We start from the raw sequence: 21,110 nt of genomic DNA on the forward strand, positions 1-21,110 counted from the left end.
GGCCCTGTACGCGGCTAGGCTCCCAAAAAGTCCCACATATGTGGTATCCCCGTACTCAGGAGAAGCAGCAGAATTTATTTTGGGGTGTCATTTCACATACGCCCATAGCATGTGTGAGCAATATATCATTTAGTGACAACTTTGTGTAAAAAAAAAAAAAAAATTTTTTTTTTGTCATTATTCAATCGCTTGAGGCAAAAAAATAAAATATTCAATGGGCTCAACATGCCTCTTATCAATTTCCTTAGGGGGTCTACTTTCCAAAATGGGGTCATTTGGGGGGGTTTTGTACTGCCCTGCCATTTTAGCACCTCAAGAAATGAGATAGGCAGTCGTAAACTAAAAGCTGCGTAAATTCCAGAAAACGTACCTTAGTTTGTAGATGTGACAACTTTTGCGCAAACCAATAAATATACAATTATTGACTTTTTTTTTACCAAAGACATGTGGCTGAATACATTTTGGCCTAAATGTATGACTAAAATTGAGTTTATTGGATTTTTCTAATAACAAAAAGTAGAAAATATCATTTTTTTTCAAAATTTGCGGTCTTTTTACGTTTATATCGCAAAAAATAAAAATCGCAGAGGCAATCAAATACCATCAAAAGAAAGCTCTATTTGTGGGAAGAAAAGGACGCAAATTTTGTTTGGGTACAACATTGCATGACCGCGCAATTACCAGTTAAAGCAGCGCAGTGCCAAAGTGTAAAAAGACCTCTGGTCATTTACCAGCAAAATGGTCCGGTCTGAAAGTGGTTAAAATACAGAACTAATGTGTTACACAGGAGAAGACATGGCCTCAGTGGGTAGTACATTCACAACCGATTTTCTTTACCTCTTTAAAAAACGGTCTCTGTATATTGTGACACGGTTTAACATTTTGCCAACACAAGTATGTAAAATTAGCAATGAGGCAAAATGAAAGTGCCACTGTGGCTAGACTTTGTATATATAAAACTGTTCCAAAAAAAAAAAAAAAAAGAAAAACGGAACAAGCAGAAAATACACTTAAACACGCCTTCACTGACCTCTGTAGTTGTAGGTACTGTAGAAAAATTAATCTATAAAAAAAAAAAAAAAAAAAAAAAAAACCAAAGGCATTGCACACTCCCATGTGCTTTAAGCAGGGCCGTTTTTAAGACAGGGCAAAAGGGGCAGCTGCCCTGGGCCCTGTCATTGTTGTGGAGCCCAAAGCAGCAGCCTCATACTTGCCATCTATCCTGGTTTAAATTCCCTCGTCCCCTGAGGATTTTGTCCTGGTGCTATGTCCCAATATCTCAGTTTGAAATGCTGCAACTAATGCTGTCTAGCCATGCCTTATTGTTGTGTAAAGAGGACTCACCTGCAGACTCTGTTTACATGTAAATGACCAGCATTCATATGTAAATGGGGGATATCATGCTCCCCTGAGGTCATAGCCACAGTAATTTCTAGCAACCAATCAACAAGCAGAAATCATGTGCTGTAACCGCTAGCAACTAATCAGTGAGCTGTAATGTGTGCTGCAACCTCTAGCAACTAATCAGTCAGCTGTAATGTGTGCTGTAACCTCTAGCAACTAATCAGCGAGTTATAATGTGTGCTGTAACCTCTAGCAACCAATCAGTGAGCGGTAATGATACACTGTAACCTCTGGCAACCAATCGCAATAGCTGCCTGATCTGATTCAGTAAACTGATTTTGAGTCTAGCTGCAGCCCCAAGAAGAGTTTTGCCCAGGGTCCAATCAATATTGAAGATGGCCCTGGCTTTAAGCTCATAGAAACAGGCTTCAGAGTCTGTTGTGATCTTTCAGGATGAATTACTTTACAGTACCTACAGCTAGAGGTCATTATTGACGACTTGTTTTAAAGCCATTTTACTGCATGCTAAAAATATCATCTTGGCACAGGTGCATTAAAAATATTAAGTGAACAATAAAATAATTCCTATCTGTAGGCACTAGGGAGCAATTCGTCCCCAGGTCAAAGCAGAGAGCTCAAGTTTTTCCATCCACACCATCACAGTTGAACATGGAGATTGAATTGCACCACAATGTCTGCAGCTACAGAGGGGCTTGTGTTAAATCTCGTTTACCGATTGTAAAAGAGTGAATGGGTGCCTAGGCTTTTGCAAACTTACCATGCAAGACATTTTGCCTTTTAATACCCATTCTCAGCTAAATATAGCATGTTGCATACAGAAATATGTAAAGAGTAATCTTCGTATAAAAATCCAGTAGACCAAAATGTATGGAAATTAACTTGTCTGTACACCAGAAAGTGGCAAGCCAGTTATATGTAGAGTCATGGGCCAAATTACCTTCTGGCTACTTTTTGGGGTGTAGAGTTGCCAATGTTAACCGTATGGGTGCCATGATTTTTTTAATGGTTGGTTTGGCATTGAATTACCAACATATGCAATTTAAAATTTGGTTGGGGCAAGTTAACAGGAATTCTAGAAGGTCTCCTCTGCCAGTCTGTCTCACTCTTACAAAATTGGTTTTGGAGCATTGTGAAATAGATCTCCCCATTTTCAGGTGTGTTGAACCAACTTAAAGTTATGCAAGCATCGGTTAGAAATGCAAGCCTTTACTCACTAGTACGGTTCCTGGACTTTTAGAAGAAATCTCCAGCTTCGTCTCAAACACCTCTAGCATTACCGTGAATTGGTAGTCAGCCCTTCGCTCCAAATGGAACGAGCCAAAATTCACGTCACCTCTAGAAGCAAGAAGAGTGAGGGGGCAGTCACCAGACTGAAAATGCTGGGTTCCCCGGAACGTTCGCATGTGCGTTCTTCCCCACGCCACGCAGGTTTGAGTTTCGGGGGGCATACATGCGGCTTGTCGGCACAGTAGCTCATCAGGACATTCAAACCCACATAGCTTGTGTACTAGGAAAGGAGGGGAAAAAAAAAAAAAAAAATCATATGAAGTTAGAACAGCTGAAAAAACACCCTGCCTTCAGTGTTGAACAGAATTGAATGTTGACTTTTATTGGTGCACAATAAGGAGATACCTCCTCTGGAATTCATTTCCTTCCAACCAATGTGGCCATTACAAAGCTAAAATGATGGCCTTACTTTTCTAATGGTCTCCAGTTCAGAATTTTTAACCAAATCCTGCTACTGAATATGCTATTTTCTTTGTGATATTGGTAAAGGGTTGTAGAGGCACAATGCCATTGCAAAAGTTCACCAAGAGCCCAAGAGATACAAAACAGTTGGCAAAACCATCTCAAATTTAGGCTAGTTGAGTTTCCATAAATCTGAACAAAATTAAAGTTGTAGATGCAACACATAGCATATGCAGTACCAAACTCCAAATAGTACCCCAATGTGCACACGCACCGATGAGAGCACAATACACTGCCAGAAATAGCGTGGGTAGTTTGCGTGTTGAGGTACATTGTTGGCCCAGTCAAACCAGATGGTCCACCCCCAAAGGAGAAAGGGGCTTCATTCAAACCAGATGGTCCACCTTCCCCAAGGAGAAAGGGGCTTCATTCAAACCAGATGGTCCACCTTCCCCAAGGAGGAAGGGGCTTCATTCAAACCAGATGGTCCACCCCCCAAGGAGAAAGGGGCTTCATTCAAACCAGATGGTCCACCCCCCCCGGAGGAAGGGGCTTCATTCAAACCAGATGGTCCACCCCCCACCCCCCCCCCAAGGAGGAAGGGGCTTCATTCAAACCAGATGGTCCACCCCCCCGGAGGAAGGGGCTTCATTCAAACCAGATGGTCCACCCCCCCCCCCCCCCCAAGGAGGAAGGGGCTTCATTCAAACCAGATGGTCCACCCCCCCCCCCCCCCCAAGGAGGAAGGGGCTTCATTCAAACCAGATGGTCCACCTTCCCCAAGGAGGAAGGGGCTTCATTCAAACCAGATGGTCCACCCCAAGGGAGGAAGGGGCTTCATTCAAACCAGATGGTCTACCTTAAGAATGAGGGGAACCCATTCAAATCAGATGGTCTACCTTAATGAAGGGGCACCAGACATGGTCTACCTTAAGGGGTCTCATGCCTTACTTTAAATCAACACATGCAAAAAAACCCTAGCACAAATAATTTTGCATTGAAAAAAATACCTGCAGAACAGAAATATGCTCACCTGTCTTGCTGCACAGAGCCATTACTGAGGAATCATATCTACATCACCCACCCCCCCCAGAATTCCACTATCACCCCATTTTCCCTGCTGAGCTCCAAATCATTACTAGGTCCTGTAGCAAAATGGAGGTCGGCAGAAGAAGCCAACGAGCACAGAAGGGGAGACATTACCAATAATCTCAGTCACACTGGTATCAATGTTTTTACGAATATTCCAGGAGGGCAGGCTTTGCCATCTGCTCCGACTTCCCTGCCTTCTCCACCCAGGAGGCAACTAAGGATCTAGGAGAGAGTGGATTCTAAAAAAAAAAAAAAAAAAAAAAAAAAAAAAAAACACCCCCAGACACCACACCTCAAAAGTTTGTAGGCTAGAGGGAGGTTGGCCGTCTAAACCATCTAGCAATTATTGCCTTGGATGCCTGTAACCCCTTTATAGGGCTACTCCACTAGATCCTTCACTGCATCCTGGGTGGAGAAGGCAGGGAAAATCGGTTAAAACAGATTTGCAGGTCAGCCAGGCTTGCCGCCCTGGAAGACTATTCAAGAATTGTCAGTTTTAGATCAGACTTCTGTGGACAATTCTTAAACAATGGAGCAATGCTTGGTAGCACCAACAGTAACACTACTATATACTCCTGTTTCTTTGTAGGTACTGTATATCAGATTTTTGCAAAGGGGCCTCTTTAAAAACCCAAAGACAACTGGTCTCATGCAAGAATTCTGTCTTAAAGGGTGATTTCTATGTTAATGAGTACATTAATGGCTTTACAAAGTGGTTGTAAACCTTAAGCCCTGTACACACTATCAGATTGTCTGCTGAGTTTTTCCTTCAGATTTACCAAAACCATATAATATGAGGTGAAACCTTAGGAGTTTCAATGTGTATGCAATCAGGCAGGCCCTTCTACTACATGGTTTTGGTAAATCTGAAGGAAAAACTCAGCAGACAATCTGATAGTGTGTACGGGGCTTTAGACATGAAATACAAACAAAGTACATCCTTCTATACCATGCACTTGTATCTATTCAAAGCACCAAGAGCAATTTCTCTTTGCTGCTTCTTTCCCGTTATCACGAGTCCCGTCTAACAACCTCCCCCCCCCCCCCCCCCAAAGAGATAACTGGTGGGGGACAGCTCTAGCATGCAGCCTGTGCTGGTCATAGTACAGGAATATGCACACCTGTGGCTATCAAGGGGCTGTGTCCCATCCTTCCAGTCAGTCCTCAGAGCTCTTCAGTTAGAAACTTCAGACCCCCTCCCCCTGCTTTTTAGTGCAGAGACATGGTGCAAAATGTGTTTTGGAAGGCCGTAGAGGACAGCGGGCTACAGATAAACAGGTACAACTTATGTAGAGGTACACTATATGACCAAAAGTATTGGAAAACCTGCCTTTACATGAACTTTAGTGGCATCCCAGTCTTGATCCATAAGGTTTAATATTGAGTTGGCCCACCATTTGCAGCCATAACAGCTTCAACTCTTATGGGAAGGCCATCCACAAGGTTTAGGTGTGTGTATGGGAAGGTTTGACCATTCTTCCAGAAGTGAATTTGTGAGAACACAGATGTGGACAAGGCATGGCTCAGTCTCCACTCCAATTCATCCCAAAGGCATTCTATCGGGTTGAGTTCAGAACTGTGCAGGCAAGTCAAGTTTCTTTACCCCAAACTTCACTCAGCCAAGTCTTTATGGACCTTGCACTAGTGCGCAATCATGTTGAAACAGGAAGGGGCCGTCCCCAAACTGTTCCCACAGAGTTGGGAGCATGAAATGGTCTAAATGTTTTGGTGTGCTGAAGCTTTAAGAGTTCCCTTCACTGGAACTAAGTGGCCAAGGTCAACCCCTCAAAAACCTCCCACCATAATCCCCCCCCCCCCTCCACTAAATGATTTGGACCAGTGCACAAAAACAAGGTCCATAAATACATGGATGAGCGAGTTTGGAGTGGAGGAAATTGACTGCCCTGCAAAGAGCCCTGACCTCAACCCAATAGAACACCTTTGGGATGAATTAGAGCAGAGACTGAGTCAGGCCTTCTCAGCCAACATCAGTGCCTGACCTCACAAATGCTCTTCTCAAACATTCCCATAGACACACTCCTAAACCTTGTGGACGGCCTTCCCAGAAAAGTTGAACATGTTATAGCTGCACAAGGGTGGGCCAACTCAATACTGAACCCTACGGACCAAGACTGGGATGCCATTAAAGTTCATGTAAAGGCAGGTGTCCCAATACTTTTGGTAATATTGTGTACATGGAAGAGTTTACTTCTGTAGACAGAGCAGGAAGTGAGAATTTCTCAAGTGAGGGGCATTCTTAGACAAGTTGTCACTGCTGCAATGGTGCCCATTGGACTATGTCGCCCTATTAGTACCATTGAAACTCATTATTTCGTTCCCAACAATGATAACCATTGTAAAGTGTATGGGGACAGATGACAAAACCCAGTGGGATTCCAACCATGTAAATTGGTTGGCTTTATTTAGTAAAATGATCCTACACCTTGGCGTCTGGCGACACCATGTAGTTGCTGGTGTAATCATTGGGTCTTTTCCTGGGTTACCTGTACAGTGGTCAGAGCACCCCTCAGGATCCTCAGCTTTCCCCCTGATCCTTTGGCATCACTTTGGAGCACTCACCCAAGTGAGTGCTCCAGCAGTCAGGGCGGGTTTAAAATTTCTCTTCCAAATTTCTTTTCCCCCCCTTAATTTTTTAATCAAGGGAGGTATTGCTTATAAGGCAGACCTTCCATCTTGCTGTGCTGTATTACTATTACACATTCTACTTATTTCTGTTAGGGTTAGAGTTTTTCCCCTTCATCAGTGCCTGCAGCAGTAGCCAATCTTGCCCTCACAGTACACCCATAGGGTTGAGCACAGAGGTACTATACACAATACATTATTAGACCTTCCATCTTCATGCAAGGTCTATTAAATGATCATGTAAGAAAAGCCCAGTACATCTTGGAACTAGACAACCATTGTTCATGCGCACACTAATAATTCTGAGCAAAAGCTTACTGCAAGATGGGCATTGGAACATGCATGTCCCCGCACTGGAATTGGCACGAAATAGCCTATTTAAGCTGGACTAGGACAAGGGCAGATTGTTGAGTGGTCTTCAGCCAGTTCCTGCTTTACCTACGCCCTAACCTTTAATATTTGCCTACCCGTGCACAACTCCGGTTGCTCCTGAGCTGCCTCTGGATTCTTGACTGCCTGTTAACTCGGCTTGAACTTCAAGACTGCTACATTCCTATACCTTCCTGCACACAGATCCCGGCTTGTATCCCGACTGCCTATTGTTCCTGTATCTTACTGCCTGGCTGTTGACCTTCTGGCTGGTTTCCTGGCTATGCCAAGGTCACCATGTTCTAGTTCCTGGTTACTGCCTGGTGGTCCATGGTCATCCACATCCTGCAAACACCAGCTGGCACAGCCCACTACACCAACCCTCAACCATGGCTAAGGCCTGACAGCCAAAAACACCTCAGCCATGATTAAGGCCTGATGGCCAAAACGTGTTGGCTGTTTTACATATTCTTGCATTAAAAAAATAAATAAATGATAATCACTGTTGGATGTTATGGCAAGTACCAACCTTTTCCCTTGTGACCCTTTCCTCAGACCTACTGTCAACACTACCAGGGTACCACCAGGTATGTGACAGATCATTTATAGCCAACAAATTGAAGAGTCAGTGAGCTACGAACAACAATAAAAAAAGGGGACAGTCTTCTGTGGCTTCTCCGATTTGGTTCGGACAACATCACAAGACAAATTTGATCCAATTGGCAGTTGTAACTTTTTTTTTACCATAGCTTATAAAGTGTTTGTAAAGCCTTCACAAAAGCTTGCATAGACATAATATAAGCTCGCCCCCCCCCCCCCCCCCCCCCATTTCTTGCATGAACACAAGCATGGGTGATTTCATTGGTATTTTAAAACATACCCACATGTGACATTCAGGCCTGGTTCATCTATGAGGCTCTGAGCTGTGTTTTGCATGGACATGGCAGCCCACTCATTTGAATGGGTGGCCATGCATCCCGAAAAACGGACATAAAGTCCCAGTCTCATTTCTGGAATGGCACCCCAAGGCATTTTCTGTGCGGATGGTTACGGCTACAGGTCTGGACCCATAGTGGGAACCACCCACACAGATGTGAACCAGGCATCAAGGATTTAAAGAATATACCTTTATCCAAGCAAACTCCAAACGCCCCATATGCGTTCATCTCTCCTATGCCAATTATGCCTACACCAAAAACATGTCTAGGGTTGTACACGGTATAGTATTCATTTCCTTCATCAAGAGGTAAAAGTGTGTAGCCCAAGTCTGTGCCAGGAATGTTTTTCCAATGCCACTGGGGCAGGCCAATGTAATTTAGGTGCAGTCCTTCTCGACCATCTTCTTGGGCAACCACCAATAAAGTGTGCCTATACCCAGGCACCCAAACAATAGAATAGGAAGAACAAGCCTTTTCTCTGGGCACAAGGTTAAAGAGAAAACCCTCGGAGGGCTCAAAGAGATTTTCACCAACATACAAAAGGACCAGAATTTTCCCAGGACTTAAAATGAGAAGCAGTGCCATTGGGTCAAAATCAAGTTCTTCTACCACGCCAGGTGTCATCATCGAACTGGTCATGTTGAGCCCACGTACAATGTTTACTTCGGTCGTGGTTGCCGCAAGAATGTAGATTTTACTTGAAAACTTTTTGAATGGCAGTGGCGGGGACACAAATTTAGAACCCCAAGCAGATACTGGAGGAAGTTGAAAGCAAACTTGACACCTTCCATGCATTTCAGCGCACGTACGCCCTGAAAACAAGGCTATGGGTTCTTGCGACAGCACATGGCTCCCAGTCAAACTTTCATTGGCTTGGAGCTGCACGGTTTCCCAGGGATTTAGAGTCAAGTTTAGATGTTCTCCGGCAAGGTACACCGTGTCCTCAAACGCAACCGTTGCCCTCAAAAGGATGGAGACAAAGTTGGATTGAGGACCATTCACTATGGCCATCTGTTGGAATGAATCTTCAGGTCCGATATCAGGTGTCATAACATAATAGTCCGTTCCCCAATCCGCTATCGGAGTTAGAACAGTTACACTGGTTTTGTAATGCTTGCTGTTGGTGGCCACTACAGATATTGGTTTGTTGGAAGTGATGCGTACAATGTTGTTTGATCTCGTGGAATGTAGAATCTCCATTTCTGCTGGCAGCTCAACAGTCAAGGGAAACATAGGTTCCAGTGAGACAACCTGGCTTTCAATTATGTTTGGTAAATGAATGGTGGCTTGAGTGCCAGGGAAGAATGCAGTGAGAAGAACTTCTAAATTAAGGTCCCTGACACCGGGAAGGAAGTTCTGCATAAAGACAAAGGCGAAGTCCGTGCCTGGGTCCTCTGCATAACCTAAAGAGAAAAAAACAAAAGCGTAAAACGTTGTTTAGGAGATTGACGTTCAATAGGTACCTTTCCTATGCAATTATCTTTCCACTTTAAAGGAAACCATCACTAGGTGGTTTGCCCAGGAGACCAATCTACGTTAAAGGGAACCATCAATAAGAGATTTGCCCATTAGATTTTATTTAGGTTATTGGCCACTATGAGTATTAAATGAAAATGCCCAGACCACTGCAACCCCCGCACGCAAAAGGAGCATCAGTTACAGACATTGAGTGGATAACCACTGCTAGCTCTAGGGTAGAGGAGACCAGAAGGCACTTCTAAGTGTAGCTGAATAACTTAAAAAATAAAATAAATAATATAGCCACTCACATGAAGTAGGAATATAAGTGCATGTCAAGCTTAAACAGTCATCCACGAGGACCTGGGGTCATCTGAAGCAGATGGGATCAACACCGCCAATGTTAGGAGATGCACGAGCATTCTGTCTGGCGACACATGCCAGGGCAGGACTTAGGGTGGTGGGGGCCCCTGGGCTTGAGTCACTTTCGGGCCCTACCTTCTATACATTACCGTATTTATTGGCGTATAACACTCATCCCAAGTTCAGGAGGGAAGTTTAAGGAAAAAAAAATGGAATTACGTACCGGTAATGTCCTTTTCCAGGAGTCTTTCAGGACAGCCACCTTAGAGAGACACCGGCTCCTCCCCTCTGAGGAAACACCGCCTTCATTTTCATGATTTAAGCCTCCTCCTCCCTTCGTTCCTCAGTTCTTCCAGAGTACCTCCGGCCAAACTGGGGAGACACAAGAACACGTCAAACAAATAAACTTTTTAAGTCTTACCTGACGGCCTCATGTAATGAGTTCCCGATGATCTGCAAACAATTTGGGTGGGAACCGGTGCTGTCCTGAAAGACTCCTGGAAAAGGACATTACCGGTACGTAATTCCATTTTTCCCCAATCGTCTTTCAGGACAGCCACCTTAGAGAGGATAAGCGAGTACATTACCTTAGGGTGGGACCACTGCCTGCAGTACTATACGGCCAAAGGCTTGTTCTTTGGCTGACAGAAGATCCAGTCTATAATGTTTCACAACCGTAGAAACACTGGACTACGTTGCAGCACTACAGATCTGTGCAGGAGATGCCCCAGCCCACTCTGCCTGAGAAGTTGCCACTGCCCCGGCTGAGTGTGCTCTAACCCCAACTGGAGGACCTAACCTCCCTGTCACGTACGCCTGTCCAATGGCTAACTTAACCATCTAGCTATCGTACGTTTAGAGGCTTTGGAACCCTTCCTAGCCCCAGAAAACAACACAAAAAAATGAATCAGATTTCTTGAACTGACCTTGTGCAATCCAAATAATGAAGAACACATCTTTTAGCATCTTAATCTGTGAAACATGTGTTCCTGTTCTCCTACTGGACTCGAACAGAAAGTAGGTAGCACAATCTCCTGTATTCTTATGGAAACTAGAGGCTACCTTAGGTAAAAAAGGTGCCCTAATAGAAAGGGCTTCGAGTCACTTACTCTCCCTGCTGTAGTGATTGCCACCAAAAATACAGTTTTGGGAGTGATCAATCTTAACGAGCAAGGTTCTAACGGCTCAAAAGGTTCCCTTGTGAGAACCTGTAAAACTAAAGCAAGATCCCGACTGGGAAGGGGGCGACCAAAGGCTTGGTCTTCACCTACTTAAGGCTCTGAAGAACCTTACTATCCCAAGGTCTGACATTAGAAGTCTATTCAGAAACACGCTTGAAACGGATACCTGACTCTCCAATGTTTCGGGGCTAACCTTTTATCTGCCCCTGACTGCCGGACCTCTAGAACGGCCCCCGAGCTGTGCTCCTTGAAGGAGTTCTCTGAGCACCAGCTATTGAACCGCCTCTATACCCTCAAAAAAATGGTCTGAGCTTCCATTTACCTGCCATTCAAAAGAGTGGCTACTAACAGTCTGAGACCCCTTTGCCATTCGGAACTTCCTCAGTAGCCAAGCTGCAAGGTTCCACCTGGGGGCAGCAGATTGGACACTGGGAAAAAACCCAGGGGAGTTCCACCGACAGGCCCTTAAGAATGGAGACCCACGGCCTCCTGGGCCAATGAGGTGCGATTAGAAAGAGTCACCAGAACTTCCTCAACTCTGCAGGAATCAAGACGGGAATCAGGACGGGAAGGGGGAAAGCATAGCACCTAGAGAAATCCTAAGTCTGTGCTTAGTGCGTCTGCTTCCGACATCCCATCTCCCCTGCTCATAGAACAGGAGATGGCTTCTTTCGCGTTTTCCCTTGGGGCAAAAGAAGTCTATCGAGGGCATCCCCCTCCCCCGGGTGATCATTTCGAAAACGTCCTGTTTGAGAACCTGGTTGCTCTCTCCCCGCGTTCTCCTGCTGAGGCATCTAATACCTGAATTTGCTCTCCTTTCCACCGGATCACTGGCAGGACAGGAATTTAACATTTGGCCCATCTGAGGGTGGCTTTTCGCTAAGGCCCTTAAGGCTCTGCTCCAGAAGCCCCCGTTTTATTGACGTAAGCCACTGCCAAGGGATTGTCTCCATGACTGCTACCTAATGTCCCCAGAGCACTCTCTACGGGGTCCTGAGAACCAGATCTACTGCTCTCAACTCCCTCCAATTTTGAGGGTCTCTTTGACTCCCTCCTTCTTGGATATTGGCCAAATCCACTCTAGGCCTTGTGACAAACATGCTCCCCTATCCCACCAAAGGGACTTTAAAATACAGGCTATGTAGTATTATCTCAATGCTCTAAGTCGGTTACTCACTGCTACCTTGCCAGCACGGGACTGTCAGCTGTGACCTTTGCCATTCGGTGATCAGTCATGAGCTACCGTGCTAAAGCTAGCAACAGAGACCCTCGTGATTTGACACAGGGTGGACTAGAACTCAGACATACGCAATCCAACCGCAGACTGCGCCTTTGGGAGACGGCGCGCATTGTCACACGCCACCGCTCCTGGCTTCTTTACCTGAGTTAGAACCGAAAACAAAGAGTCCTAAGGCCCTCTACTGTGGCCCCAAACCTTCAAGATGAATAGCTTGCAGACGACAGTAACGTAACCCCGTCCACTGAACAGCTAGGAGCGTGGATGTCAGTAAGCTCAACCTGACCCTCTTTACTCAGGAAGGTGACCCCCTTGGGAAGAAGTTTAAGATGAGTTTCCGTAGGTTCAGAGGCCAACCCAGGCTCCCTAATAGGTCCCTTATAAGCTGTGGATCCCCGTTCAACTGCGCCAGAGAAGGGACAAACAGGAGAAGATCGTTAAGATACACGATCACAGAGACTACCCTGAGACGCAGGAAGGACAGGACCTCTACCATCGCAGGAAGGTGACCCCCTTTGGTGAAGATACTAGGGAGAAGGGGATAGCCCAAAGGGGAGTGCTTTAAACTGAAGGTGTAGCACCCCTACCGAGGTTATCCCTGCCAGCATGAGGAAACGCTGGTGGCTTTCTGCGTTGGAAATATGCAGGTATGCATCCTTTACTATCGATGCCCTGAAACAGTTTTGGTGGAAGAGGTGCCCTCACCCCGTGGTTAAAACCAACCAAAAACTTCTGTAGGTGACCAAGACACCCAGACGATTCAGGCTCAGGATGAGCCTGAACTTTTCCACAGGCTTGCGAACCCCAAATGAGAGAATAGAAGCCTTGCCTATTTAATCTGCTGGGACCTTTATTACCACTTCCTATTCCTCTAACTCCTGCAGAGGAAAGAAAGGCACCTTTTGTCAGCTCAGTGACAAGGAGTCTCAAAGGGGGAAGCTCTGAAAATTCCACACGGTAACCTCTTTTGATGATCCCCAACACAAACTGATTGGAGGTGATCATCTCCCACTGGGGGAAGAAGGACCCTTTTTAACTGCTCCCCCTATTTTTTTCTTAAGGGGAAAGGCCTCTTTCTTATAAGCCATGCGATAGCACTGCTTCAAGACCTGGCCCAAACAGCAGGTCTCCTCTAAAGAGGGATTCCACCGAGCTTTGATTTGGACGCCCTGTCCCTCTGCCATGTCTACAGCCTTAAGGCCCTCCAGGCTGAGTTGGTCAGAGCCGAGGACCTTGCATACCATCGAATGAATTAAGCCGAAGCATCCGCAGAGTATGCCAATGCCTAAAGCAGCACGGGAAAAGGAGGATAGAAAAGACTCCTCTGCCGTCATTGCTTCATCTGGATAAGCCAATACTTTGTACTACGAGCCACCACTGTGGCTGCTATGGTAGGCTTAGAGATTTCCTTATGGTAAAACCCAGGCATCTTCAAACCATAGGGTCTAAAAGTGCCCCCATGTCCCCAAGGACAGGTCAGTATGCCTGGACATCTGAGAAAAGGCCGCATCTAACCCGGGGGATTTTATTCCAGATGAGAGCCTCCTCTTCCGCCCAAGGAAACCTTTGCTTTAACGCACCAGAAAAGAAAAGTTTTCCTTCGGGATCCTGCCATCCTTGATGGCATCAATCAAGACGTCATGACCCGGGAACACCCGCTCCCCCTAGGCCCTAGTACATCTGATCGTGGGGTGACAGTGCCTCCTAAGTGATTTGGACAGCTCTCAGGAGCCTTTCCATCTCATCCAGGGGAAGTTTATACCGTGAGGTTCTTTTGGGTTCCCCATCCAAGTCCTCACCCTCAGTCTCCCTTTGGGAGTCTGAGACGGCACTGTCCACTTCTTCCTCAACTTCCCTCTGGAACCCTCTGGATTCTCCCTAACCTGTGGGAGGAACAACCATTGGGTTAGGTGGAACACTCTGCTGTGCTGGTGAAAAGAGTGCTCTGGAGCTGAGGGCATTGAAACCTTTACAGAAGCCGCCAGATCTGCACCCTGTTCTGCTGCCTGCTCTCTAATGGCACCCAAACAGAGCTACGGACTGAGCTATCCAGGCCTTTAAAACACTCCTTACAAAGTGCCTTGAACCAGGAATTCCCCAAAGAGGCTCTACATGAAGGACACTTCCTCCAAGAGCCAAGGGGGGACCTGCTTAAGTCTTTCTGAGATACCTGAAGCAAAAGAGAGAGAGCAGCATAAACTTTAAAAAGAAAAGAAAAGAAACACCAGCACTACTTAAGAGAACCACCGGGAGTGCCCCCTCCTAGGATCAATCTCCACCTGGATCCCAGATGCACTGCCCTTCCCCCCGACCACCTAGGGGGAAAACACACCAGTGGAGCTACTGGTTATAAGGTAAGGGAACCCCTCTCCAGGGCTATTACCTTTGAGTGGCTGGTGCTGTTATCTCCAGGAGTTCTTGAAGCCTCTGCTTCGGACATTCTCCCGTTGAGGAAGCGTGGTACGAACGTGCCTCCAACAGCTACCTGTGCAGACTGTAGAAAGAGAGGCTGCACCAGCCGAACGCTAGGTTCCCCTTCACGTGCCGCGTCCGGAACCGGAAGACGCGGATTGAACGAAGGGGTCCGCCCCCACCGGAACTGACGTCGCCCGCCTACCGGTCCGGCTTCCAGCTCCCAGCCGGCTGCATACACAGGGGGGCCCTGGACGCCTTCGTTCAGTACCCCACTGGGCGAAACGCAGGGATGAACCTCTCCAAAGACTTCCTGCTTTCCCCAAGCGAAGATTGGAGTGCGTGTAAAGGTCAGTCGAGTATTCAGCTTCCCCAGCCGACTGGACTGTTTGTTCCGTTGAAACACCCACGGGTGAACGAACAGACGACCCCATAAACTTCCTGCTTCCCCAAGCGAAGTTTAGGGTATATGGACAGTACGAACACTTCAGCTCCCCGCTGATAGGACTGTCCCGGACCGACCGATAAATGGTCGGATAGCCGAACGAGGCCGGGGCTCCGCTCGGATAGCTTTCAGATTCACCAACCGAATTCAGCCTTCAGGTTCCTTGGCGATGTCTCCCCGCCGGAGGAAACACCATAACTGAGGAACGAAGGGAGGAGGAGGCTTAAATCATGAAAATGAAGGCGGTGTTTCCTCAGAGGGGAGGAGCCGGTGTCTCTCTAAGGTGGCTGTCCTGAAAGACGATTGGGGAAAAAAACTTAAATTTAAAATGCCCATCAATGTAGCCTTGTCAGTGTCATTGCAGCCTTGTCAGTGTAGCCTTAAAGTTTAAAAATGGTGCAGAGTCCTGTGTATCTCGGGGGCTCTCGGGTCCTCTCGGTGGCTCTTGCAGTCCCGAGCGGAGCCGAGAGTAGTCGGATTGGCTCACAGTCACGCCCAGTCCTTGTGTTATGTCCATCATAGGGCGTGACTGAGCGGAGCCAAGCACACTCGGGTATGCATCTCGGCGGGGCACGCGGGGGCCCCCCTATTGGGTGAGGCCCCATGGGCTTGAGCCCAGTCAAGACCAATGGTAAGTCCAGCCCTGGACAGAGCCTTTACCTTCCTCCACAAACCTCACGCAAAGTGTTGTGATCATACATCCTTAATTTGAAAAGCCACAAGGGCAAGACAAACCATAAATCACAAATCGGGGAGAACAATTCTGGAATGTTGTTATGAAGGTGGTTTGTTCATCACCCTGGAATATTTTTGGATTATGTATCACATCTTTTACATGTGGGGCACTTGGGTTTCTTACATCTCGAAATGCATAGCCATGCCTCCATGTCTTATGGCATCTGATGTCATGGGCCAAGTTCCCATGTTAGACTGGCCCCTGAGCTCATGTATCCTCTGGTTTTGAGTTTGCGCATCTCCCAACACTAGTGGTGTTCCCATCCGCTTCAGAAGCTTCAGGTTTTCATGGATGTCAGCTTTTAATATCGGCTAATTTAGAGTTTTTTTTTTTACAAATAAAAGATTTCATCTGTTGCACTTCGAAGCACCCTCTGGGGTCTCCTTTACATTACTACAGATATCCCTTCTAGCTTCCGGAGGAGCTGTACCAAGTCCTTTGAAGCCAGCTGCTGTATTCCATTTGGCATTGTGAGCTATTCAGGTATGACTTCACTCTAGAGCAGTGATGGCGAACCTTGGCACCCCAGATGTTTTGGAACTACATTTCCCATGATGCTCATGCACTCTGCAGTGTAGTTGAGCATCATGGGAAATGTAGTTCCAAAACATCTGGGGTGCTAAGGTTCGCCATCACTGCTCTAGAGTCTACTTGTGAGCAGGCTGCAATGTGGTGTGATGGTGCTTAGAGACCGAGATGTGGGAGAACAGGAGCCCCAGCAATACACAAGTAGACTCGGTGGGTAAGCACAGCCAACTGGAGACCTACAAACTATAGTAGAGGAGCGTTATCTTGAGGCGACGCCGGCAGCTTCTGCAACAAGGAGCGGGAATGTGGTCGGCCGACACCCAATTGGGAGGCTTCCTACAAGGAGAAGGTGCAGTCCCTGCACTTTTGGTACTCCTCAGGAACCCATCTCTGTCTCTGTCTGGCATAGAGCATATTGGGAATCTGTCCCTACCCTAGCTACTCGCCAAAAGTGCACCAAACCTGGGAGACAGAATCTTAAATAGACACCTAGGTCACCAGCGCCCAATTGGCCAGTTGTTCTCTAGGAGAACGCAGGAAATCAGAGGAACCAAGTTCCTCGTGACTTCCTTCTACTTGGTCGAGCACCACCTCCAATGGGGCGTACAGACTGCACCTGCCTACATAATGGCTTGTTTCTTTGCGCTATAAGGGATTCTTATCTAGCTATGGGGTGGGCATTAACTAGAGCCATGCTGATGTCCAATGATTTCCAACCCTTCATTGGAAGAGAAAGGATTTCCTTCTCTCCAGTTTGTATTGCAATGATAAAAAAAAAAAAAAAAAAAAAAAAAAAAAAAGTCTTTTAGTAGACTTGCGTTATCTAAACATTAGGCATCCCTTGGTGGCATTTCCCACGGAGCCAACCTAAAGCAGAATCACTTACCACCACCAAGGCACAGGAGGACACAGATATGCAGAAGAAGCCTGGAACCCATTGCTGCAAAACCAAAAAAGGCAATAAATTAAATAAAAATAAATAAAAAATAAAAATAAATAAAAAATAAAAATAAATAAAAAATAAAAATACTTTACGCTCTGCTATAAAACCCATCAAAAAAAAAAAAAAAAAATTATTTCTTTGACAATTTATGCCAATATGTATTCTGCTACATGTTTTCAGTTAAAAAAAAAAAATCCAATAAGTGTATATTGATTGGTTTGTACAAACTATGGGATATTTTTATAGAATAGAATTTTTATTTTTTTTCCACCCCCCATTAATAATAGGGGAGATTAGCAATTTATGGTGGGACTGCGATATTGCGGCAGACAAAAACGGACACTTGAAACTTTTTGGGGACCAGTGGCACCATTACAGTTTTCAGTGCCAACACAATATGCACTGTCACGGTACTAATCACACTGGCTGGGAAGGAGGTAATGTCAGGGGTGATCAAAGGGTGTCCCTGGGGAGTGCCAACTGTGGGAAGAGATCCATGTTCCTGCTTAGCAGAAACACAGGATCTCTGTCCTTGTCACAGACCGCCGTTCTGCCTCCCTCAGGAACGATTGGCGGGTCCCGGCAGACACTGGTGGGGAGGTGGTTGCCAGCAGAGTGCATGCCAGCTGCTGCCTCTCTGTATATGTATGTGATGTGGGGCAGTCAGCAAGAGGTTAAATTAGAACTATAGGCAAAAAAATAAAATAAAAAATAAAGGGGGGGGGGGGGGGGGGGAGAAAAAAAAAAAAAAAAAAAAGAAGAGGAGAGGGGGTAAAACCCATCACTTGTAATAGAAATACAGGATGACAGGTCCTCTTTATGGAGAGATCTCCTTTACTCTTAAAGAAGAAGAAAAAAAAAATAGAAAAAAAATAATATAAAAACAAAACAAGGTAACAAAAATGTTATTTCCGCCCTAGACCGCAAGTGACAACATTGCTCCAGTCCTCCAAGATCATAGAGGCAATCAGAGACACAATAAGGTCTCTGAGGACCTCTGTAAAAACTGTAAGCCCGAAAACACCAGCGAGCTGGCAGAGGAGATTGGGGGGGGGGGGGGGATTACATTTCTATATATCTTATTTTGAATGTATCCATCTCTAGATCTGTATTTTGTAACTGCTGAACACAGCTATTAAAATAAATGAAAATAAGGCGATTGATGTGCTGCCCGCATCTTTCCCCTCCCCCCCCATAGATATTTTTTGATTATTAAAACCTTTATCTTACCGAGTGACGGATGGAAACATGTGGGTATTATTTAAACTTCAAGTTTACTACCACAATGACATTTTAAACCTTTTAGATGTTTAGAAAAGCCAGATAAGCAAAAGCGTGGCTTTTAATTTTGCCAAAATTGTATTTTTTTTTTTTTTTTTTTTTTTTTTTTTTTTTTTTTTTTTTTACAATCAGTGGTCTTCCATACCACCTTTTTATACTGTGTGCATGCTTTTATTTTTTGTCTAATATCCCCCCCCCCCCCCTCCTTGTGTGCGTTGTTTTTATTTTTATTTTTTTTTTATATACAAATTTTGTTTTATATGTGGTCCAGCAGTGGCTCTTTGAACGGTTTTTTTTTTCTAATCATACTTGTCTGCTTTTTAATGTAACAAAATACATGCATTTTTTTTTATTTTATTTTATTTTGCCAAATGACATGTTTGACATTGAATCCAAGTCATGTGCTATCAAAAGAACAAAACAAAAAATAAAATTAAAATAAACCCCCCCCCCCCCAAAAAAAAAAAACCCATTAAAAAAATTTCAACATCACATTTTTTAGAGATTAAAAACAAACAGAAGGAAGAAGTTTTGAAAAAATAAATTTACAAAACTTGTTTCTTCTGTTCGGAATTAATCCCCGAAAAATGCGATGTTGAAATTAAAATGTTTTTTTTGTTTTGTTTTTTTGCTAGCACACGACTTGGATTCAATGTGATCACAGGGAAACATGTCATTCAGCAAAAACAAATGCATTTTGTTACATAAAAGCAGGCAAGTATGATTAGATACATTTCAAAGAGCCACTGCATACGACAAAAAAAAAAAAAAAAAAAAAATTATAAGCCAAAACAAGAAATTTATCTAAAACCACCCCTCCAGAAAAAAAAATAAAATAAAAAAAAATAAAAAACCCCAGGGGGGCAAAATCCACCCCTCCAGAAAAATAATAAAATAAATAAATGAAATAAAAAACCCCAGAAGGGCAAAGCAAACCCTTATTGCTTGTACAGTTGCCAACACCGATTCATTACTTGCAAAATAAATAAATAAATTAAAATAAATAAACCACAGCACTTACAAACTGTGCAGTGAGCCACCAATACTCACCACATCAGAGCATTTACTTTTTGTTTTAATAAAATGGAAATAAAAGGGAGGTTTTTTTTTTTTTTTTTTTTTTTTTTTTTTTAATTAAATTTAATACACATGGGGGAAAAAAAAGTTATTACCCCTCTAAAGAAATATATTTCACTGCAGTAACCACAACATAAACCACACAAGAAAAGTAAAAACATCTAAAAAAAAATAAATAAATAAAAAAGCAATGCCTAGAGATCAGTCCATGGACAGGTGCCTTACCTTCACTGCCAATTTGGGTTGCCCTCATCCCACAACCCCCACCATGCATCCTTCAGAGACCCAACAAGTCTCTCTATGGAGAGCTTATAAAGCCGCCCTTATCAATTATATTAACCGTCTCCTCACCAGAGACCGGCCACATCCCCAAGGCAATGCCTGAGACTTTCAATATGGGAAAGCGGAGGTCACATTTCCTCCTCTATTCCTGTTTTGGTGACAACTCAAAAGTTTGGATTTTGCCGTTACCTCCAGTCTTCTGGTCAGAAGGATGAATAGAGATCTCTGCATTGGGGACACAAACAGCAATAGAAACCATACAGGGGTCCTTATTCTTCCTACTCGATACCAAACTATATATAAAGAAAAAAAAATTGCGTTTTCATACAAATGAAGTGGACCACACAGGTGACAATCTATCCAAACGGCAAAAATATTCTTGGCTTTAGATACACCTAAAGCCGCGGGATTTCCCAATGGACCCATATCCAGGCAATCAGAAGGTCAGTCCCCAACCAAGAGAAGAGAGCCATACCAGGCGCCTCCTCAAAGTATTAGCTGGGGGGGGGGGGGGGGGGTGTTGCTTATAGAGGTCCAAGTCTTTAAATCAGAACCATCTAGTCCATGGAAGTGTATGAGGACATTGTTTCCTCCATCTCCCCGACCTCTCAATACAGAGGAACCGGTTGGAGATCTCCCGGGTTTTGGAAGATTTCCAATATCTAGGGATAGGTGTTTTGGTGTAGCCAATGCCGTTCCCGAAATAAGAACTTTTTGTTTTCAGGACTTTTCTTATTTTTAGAAACAATGATGTCATCACTGGGTCTCTGTGTTTCTCTATGCATGGCTGGTGGGAGGGGCCAGAAAAAAAAAATATCCTGTTTCATAGTTTGTTATAAAATTTAGCAAACGGTAATTTTTCTCCTTCATTGATATTCGCTTATGAGGCTGCACTGATGGGCACTTATGGGCGGCACTGATGGGCACAGATAAAGTGACACTGCTAGGCACAGATAAGACAGCACTGATGGGCTGCACTGATAGAGGTCATTGATGGGCACTGGTAGATGGCACTGATGGACACTGGTAAGTTGCACTGGTAGGTGGTATTGATAGGCAGCACTGGTGATG

General features: G+C 44.9%; 1 protein-coding gene across 1 annotated transcript in view; it reads right to left on the reverse strand.

The window, feature by feature from the left end:
• LOC143933070 (IgGFc-binding protein-like) overlaps positions 1-20,019 on the reverse strand; it is a 32,783-nt gene extending 12,764 nt beyond the window's left edge. Inside the window, exons 1-3 of the mRNA XM_077456027.1 lie at positions 19,983-20,019; positions 17,343-17,396; positions 8,285-9,499 (exon numbers count right to left, since the gene is read on the reverse strand). Of these exons, the coding sequence (XP_077312153.1) occupies positions 8,285-9,499; positions 17,343-17,396; positions 19,983-20,010 (1,297 nt within the window). The 5' untranslated portion in view covers positions 20,011-20,019. The remainder of the gene's footprint in view (positions 1-8,284; positions 9,500-17,342; positions 17,397-19,982) is intronic.
• Positions 20,020-21,110: the final 1,091 nt, after the last annotated feature.

The sequence above is a fragment of the Lithobates pipiens genome, unplaced genomic scaffold (genome assembly GCF_037356315.1).
Source record: "Lithobates pipiens isolate NorthernLeopardFrog02 unplaced genomic scaffold, aLitPip1_a1.2 Scaffold_27, whole genome shotgun sequence".
NCBI lineage: Eukaryota > Metazoa > Chordata > Amphibia > Anura > Ranidae > Lithobates > Lithobates pipiens.